Source organism: Cyanistes caeruleus, chromosome 2 (genome assembly GCF_971803275.1).
Source record: "Cyanistes caeruleus chromosome 2, bCyaCae1.hap1.1, whole genome shotgun sequence".
NCBI lineage: Eukaryota > Metazoa > Chordata > Aves > Passeriformes > Paridae > Cyanistes > Cyanistes caeruleus.
The window spans coordinates 83985443-83992430 of NC_141702.1; the positions used below are offsets into that span (position 1 = coordinate 83985443).

Sequence of the window (6988 nt, forward strand, 5' to 3'; positions counted from 1 at the left end):
TTCTATGTAACTTATATTTCCCATCCTCTCAGATACCAGAAAAATACATCAGCTGATGTTTTGGATACTATTACCAACATTCAGCCTAAAGAAAGTGGGGGAGGATCTGGAGAAACTCGTGAATCAGTTGTTTATCGTTCAGCTGAAGACATGCTAGAGAAACTTCCTCCAGATTACATACCTCATGAGGCAAGTTAATCTTAGTCCTGTTTTACTGTTCTCTGTTGAGTTTTCACAGTACATGTTGCAAAAAAGAAACACTGAATTGTACCAAAGTTCATATAAATAGTAGCAGGTTCAAGTAAGGAGCCAACACCCTTATTGCTCCCAGCATGAATTGGTATGAAGATTTTTTATCTAAAATCAAGACAGACGTCTTGCCATGTACAATCGGCCATGTAGATATGTCAAGGAGACTGTGCTTGGACTTCCAAAGCTACTTGTGAAAACAAAAAGAAGTCAGTCTCAACATTTTATGATAGCAGTCTCCTGGGCTTCTGGGTGAAGTCCTGTTCTAGCAAAATCATGAGTAATTGGGTAGTATCAGACAAAAAGTAAAAACTGAAGTTTTAAGGGGATAAATGTTAGTTGGATAATATACAAATCTAATATTTACTTTTCTGAACACACAGAAAGTTAAGATGTTGCATACTGTTGCAGGCTGGGATCCTGGGGGCCTGTCGGACCCCTGGCTTCTGCCGGCAACAAACCCAGATAGTCAGGCTGTCCCAGGAGACAGAGCCGCCATCCAGGGTTCTGCAGGCAGCCTCCAGCCAGGGGTAACCCTTGGAGCATGGGCAAAAGCCCTTAGTGATCAGCTTTTTTAGCAGCGATTTCTGCTCTGTGACCAGTTCTGTTCAGCCCAGACAGCTCCATTCCGGGGTTCCCCTGCCGATGCAGATAAGAGATGGGAAGTCCACATAGCATTCCGCAGACTCTTTAATGCAGGCTTCAGCAAAGGGGGCCAGTGATGGTCTTGGGTAAAAGCTGGGGTTTTATAGGGAGGGGGAGGATTGGGAAGGGGACCAATAGTCTGGTACTGGGGTAAGATGACCAATAGTTAACATGGGGTCCTGAGACTGGGGGGGGGGGGGGGGGGGGGGTGTCCACGGCTTAGTCACAGTGACTAGGCAGTTTTATCTTATCTTAGGGAATTGATCTCCAGGGAGGATGCCTGTTAGAGGACTGTGCCTTCTCCATAGAAGAACGCATTGTTGATGCATTGTTGATGAAATACAACAGCATTTCAACAATTTAGAGCTAACTATATTCCTTCTATACTTTTATAATTTAGGTAAAGGCTCGTTTAGTTAAAATGGGAGCACTTAACTCTATGAATATTTTTCTTCGTCAAGAAATTGACCGCATGCAGAAGGTGATCACAGTTGTCCGCACCAGCTTGATTGATCTGAAACTAGCCATAGAAGGAACTATTGTTATGAGTGAGGCAAGTAAAGTACTTCTACTACATATGGAATACTGTGCTTTAAATTGATTTAAATGAAATTGATTAATTGATTTTCAACTAAATTGATTTATTTATTTTGAATATTATTTCATTCCCTCAGAATTTAAGAGATGCACTTGATAACATGTATGATGCTCGAATCCCTCAAGTATGGAAAAGAGTATCTTGGGAGTCTTCCACACTTGGCTTCTGGTTTACTGAACTTTTGGATAGAAATGCTCAGTTATCTACTTGGATATTTCAAGGAAGACCAAAGGTATTTTGGATAACTGGATTCTTTAATCCACAAGGTAAGACTACTGAAAAGACTTGAGTAGTAATGTATTGAATAGTAATTTAATGGTTATACAGCCAGTGTGTGTCACAGAAGCCAAGATGAAAAATGGGTTTAATGTGCACTCACAGCCCATAAAGCCAACCTTAGCCTGGGCTCCACTGAATAAAGCGTAGCCAGCAAGGCAAGGGAGGTGGTTCTGCCCCTCTGCTCTTCTCAGCTCTGGTGAGTGGCCATCTGGAGTGCTGCATCCAGCTCTGGGCCCCTCATAGAAAGGATGTGAACCTGCTGGAATAAGGGCAGCAAAGGGACATGAAGATGATCAGAGGGCTGGAGCACCTCTTTTATGAAGGCCGGAAGGGACAGCTGGGGCCATTCAGCTGGAGGAAAAAGCTCTGGGAGTGACCTTTATAGCACCTTCCAGTACCTAGAGGGGGCTACAAGAAAGCTGGAGAGGGACTTTTCACAACTGCTTTTAGTGATAGGACAAGGGAGGACAGATTTAAACTGAAAATGGGTAGGTTTAGAACTGATATTATGTATAATTCTTTACTGTGAGGGGCTGAGGCATTGGAACAGATTGCCCAAAGAAGTGTGAGTGCCCCATTCCTGGCAGTGTCTAAGGCCAGGTTGGATTTTATTTGGTCTAGTAGAATTCTATAATTCAAATTGGTGTTTTGGGGTTTTTTTCAGTGACCCTGACCATGGCAGAGAATTTGGAACTTGATGATTTTTACGGTCCCTTTCAACCCAAACCATTCTATGTGATTCTGTGGTTGTCTGATCTTTTAGTCTGACCCAAAAAAACAATTTTTATATTACAAGAAGGAAAACATATGGTTAGCCAATAAAATAATTTATCTTGTTGACATATTGTAGCTTCTAAAGAAAGTATACTTAATGATAATGATTCAGCTTTTAAAGAAAATACTATTTTTCTGTGGTTTGAAACTTTTTAACTCACTTTAAACTATGTTGCAAGCATGGAAAAGCTTTAATATAGAGTAAGATGTTACAGTAGCAACAAAATAACTTTTTACAGTACAGTAAGTGCAATCACTCACTAGAATAACCTTATCAAAACCTAGTGGAGTCCTCATTTCTGGAGGTTTTCAAAATGTAATTGGACCGTGCTAGATAATCTCATGTAGTCTCCCTTTCCCACAAAAGGTTGAACCAGAAGAACTTCCCATGTTTATTCCAACATTGGCTATTCTATGAATGTACCAGAATTTATAGTAGTTATTTTTCTTTCACAGAGAATCATCAAAATGTAGTTTTACGGTGTATCCATTTCACGGGTTATTTAATGAACAGTTTCTTCAAAATCATCAAAGACATGCTGTGAAGTACAAGTAAACATTATCATTATCTGTTATAGCTTGATATTTTTACCATTTAGAGAATAGAGGAAGAAAAATAAATTTTAATCATCTTCATGAGTAAAAAACCACACTACCTTATGAGGTGTATGTTCCTGGGAGAATCTCCTTCAGCCTAAACAACCCATACAAAATTCTTATAAGAAACTCCTGTGTGACAGAGATGAGATGGTTTTTTTGTTTGTTTGTTTTTTAAAATTAGGAGTAACCTCTGAAATTCTTGAATGCTATATGAGTTACCTTTGCTTTGTGATGCCTCTCTTCCTATTGGACTTCCTACTGCCAGAACTGTAAAAAAGTACTAATACCAAAGTGTATTTTAGAGTCACTTTCAGAAACAGGTGAGGTGCCTGGAGTACATCCAATTTATTATTAAAAGATGGTATTGGGATGCCAGTCAAATCATCACTCCATTTGTATCTTAAGTGGCACAGCTGATAAGCATCTCTGGTGATTGAAAAGCAGCACTTACAGTGTTGAAAAGAAAGATAAAAGAAGATAATGGACCACATACTTTTGACAAATGAAAACATTTAGCCTAATAGGCTACAAACCTGAGATACAGATGGTCTTGAACTTTATTATTTCTTCAACCTCTGTGTTAAAAAAAACTACATAAGTAGTCCTGCAGCTAGAGAGAGGTTTGCTAAGTTCAAAATGTGTTCTGTGGGTAGGGGTGAGGTGAGTATATTTGTAATATCAGACTATATTTGTAATACTGCTCACCAGGAAATTCACTATTAAGTATGCAATTCTCTATGTTAACTTCTCTTTCTTCATCTCGATCTCTATGACTCTCAATTCCAAGCAGTTCTTCATCTAGCAGCTTAAAATAGCAGATATCATGTTTTTGATTACTTCATTGTCATTTTCTGACACACACAGAAACAACCAGGTATTTGATACTAGTGTTTCTGTTTTTGTAGCTTTTTCCTTTAGAACATATTCAAACCTCTTTGCTGCTTAGTCATCTGTATTTAAATTATTCAGCCCTTTGCATCTCAAACCTTTCTTATTTCAAACTTCTGTAGTCTGTTCAAAACAATACTCAAAAAATCACCTAACTTGCTGCCTAGTTATGTCATCCTCTACCTTCATTTCTGTCTGACACCCCTTTTTCCCCTAACAAAACATACATTTTTCATTCTTCATAGGCACTGCATTCACTAGATTCCCCACACTCACAGTTATTTTATTATAATATTCAGACATATATTTTCCGTTTTTCATCAATGAAATTTATTCTATTTCTTTCATTTAAAACACCCCCACCTTTTAGCTAAGTTGTCTTTACATAAATATCAGCTCACACAATGGATAACTTGTTTGCCTTGAAATTCTTTCTTGAAAGACACCTTTATCATGAATCATGTAGTTGATTGCCTTATGCAATCAGTCAGTGTCCTGACCAAATATTTCTTAACAGAGTAATTTAATAGAAGAAAAAAAGTACATGTCATTAAAAATATTTTTCTCAATGTAATGCACACTATGCCACTTTTGTCACTTGTTCCTATTTTGGTCCCAAAGCAAAGTTTGCTATCATTAGTAAGGCTGCTTATTTTCAATACAATTCTGATTATCTGTCTTTAAGTTCTGTGCAGAACCATGCTAATAACTGAGCAAGATTTTATGTTATCATATGAGATAATTACTAAGTGTCTGGCTTAATTCCTCAAGGATTCCTGACAGCAATGAAACAAGAAGCAACTCGAGCACATAAGGACTGGGCTTTAGATAAAGTTGCAGTACATAATGATGTGCTAAAGCAGACCAGAGAAGAAATCACATCATCTCCTTCTGTATGTATGACATGCAAAGATGTTTCAGTATTAATTTTGGTGTTTAGTTTATATTATGTACCACTGAGTTATTTTGGATTGATAGAGGAAGAAGTCACTACTGTCTTCACCTTAACGTCTTTTGCTTAGCATAGAAGCCAAATACTAAATATAAAGATGTTAATTAATTTAGAAAAACATTTAATTAAAATAACTGTTCCATTGTACCACCTGTTGATTTTTGGAATTTATGGTAAAGTTTACATGCAGCTTTGTATTATATAGCCTTCACTAAACAACTTGTGTTGCCTTCCATTTCAGTAGTATTATCTTCTGAAAAAGGATTATATTACAGTTTAAATGAAATAGTTTGAAGATATTTACATCAGATATTTTTTATTGTAAAATATATATTTCTTTCAATGGTTTAAGACAATTATTATGCTTTATATGTTGTGATGTGTGTCCTTATCCTTCACACAGGAAGGAGTATATATCTATGGGCTCTACTTGGAAGGTGCAGGCTGGGACAAACGAAGAAGCATACTCATTGAGTCTACACCAAAGATTCTTTTTGTCCAGCTGCCTGTGCTCCATATGTATGCTGTTGATTCCACCAGACCTAGGGATCCCAAGCTCTATGTTTGTCCTCTTTACAAGAAGCCCATGAGGACAGATTTGAACTTTATTACAGAGGTATTTTTAAAAACAGTAAAGTCTCCAGACCACTGGATCCTGAGAGGAGTGGCCCTTCTCTGTGACATCAAATAAGCTATTTTTCCTATGATAGCAACAGAGAAATATGTGGCACATGTAACAAATTAAATGTGTAATTCTTCTAGTGCTCTTTATTTGGTGGCTACTTGTCATTATACTGGTAATTGCATTTCAGTCTTGGCTTACTGATTTTTTTTTCTCCACTTTCAGTAAATTCAGTTTGCCTTGGCTGGCTGTTGACAGTTTTAAAGTAAATCTTTCCAAATAAGTTCACTGCTTGTAGTCTTTGAAGTATGCATTATATTACTTTAAATGGATATTTGCTTTAATAATGTAAAATAAAATGTCATTAAATCTTAAAAAAATAAAAACTTTGCTTTTTTACATTCTTTCACATGTACAACTTTTAGCTTCTGTTTCAGTGACATATGATGGCAAAAAAATTTAAAATCGCCTAGATGCAAATAGAAATTCCTAGATTCTGCACAATACACACGTTATTTTCTGTGAGTCTGCATGAAATCATGTAACAGAAAAATATATTTTATCCATATTTTCTTTTTAGGCTTTCTCAGAACTCACTTATTCTTGTTAAACTACCTAAATTAAGCAAAACTACACCGGGAATGTTTGTCTGGAATATCTGATGGAGACTAGTATGTTTTCTGTCCTATTTAGCTGTGTGGGAACAGAAGTAGAACAGTTCCAGCTGCAAAATATGGATGCTTTTTTAAATTAGAGAACCAGTATAATTATTTTAAATTATAATATTTAATAATTAGAGAACAATTATTTTTTCTGCATTTCTGCATTTTTATATTTTCTGCTATTTTTTAGCTCTAAAGTGTAGGTTGCAATCCTTGAAATTACTCTCACAGCATTATTCTGTGATACTCAGGAATATCCTATGAGTTTTCCAGACATCATTAGTATTAAACTAATTCTGTTCATGTAATACTAAACAAGATGTGCAGTCTACACTATCTCTTAAATAATCTCCAAATGTTTATTCCTTCAGATACTTTTATTTGGCAACAAAGATTTTAACTTACACCCACTGGATGATGTTTTTCCTTTTACCATTCAAGAGTGTTCAAATGCATCTGCTGTGACAAAGTGCAGCTACTTGACAAACTACCACTACTTGACAAAGTCCTGGGCATCTGTTGGGATGATAAAAAGTCTTTCCATGAGTTAGAGTCCTATGGCTTTCTGTTGGAGGTCATCATCCCAAAATATCTTCTCGCAGAAAGTCTGTGGCATAAAGGAAATAATGAACACACAGACCCAATATCATGAGCAGAGCAACAAAAAGTGAGATCTCTAAATGCAATTAAGGAAAACATTTCTTCTCTCTCCTCTATAT

The 6988-nt window shown here is 36.6% G+C and overlaps 1 protein-coding gene across 7 annotated transcripts in view; it reads left to right on the forward strand.

The window, feature by feature from the left end:
- DNAH8 (dynein axonemal heavy chain 8) overlaps window positions 1-5993 on the forward strand; it is a 126586-nt gene extending 120593 nt beyond the window's left edge. For 6 of the 7 annotated variants that reach the window (XM_086878340.1, XM_023924402.2, XM_086878342.1 and 3 more), the window contains 5 exons: window positions 33-189; window positions 1295-1447; window positions 1569-1758; window positions 4805-4926; window positions 5389-5993. In XM_086878340.1, coding sequence (XP_086734466.1) covers window positions 33-189; window positions 1295-1447; window positions 1569-1758; window positions 4805-4926; window positions 5389-5676 — 910 coding nt within the window. In that variant the 3' untranslated portion in view covers window positions 5677-5993. Of the gene's footprint in view, window positions 1-32; window positions 190-1294; window positions 1448-1568; window positions 1759-3326; window positions 3466-4804; window positions 4927-5388 lie in introns of all 7 variants that reach the window. The other variant, XR_015283599.1, reaches the window with a different exon arrangement.
- Window positions 5994-6988: the final 995 nt, after the last annotated feature.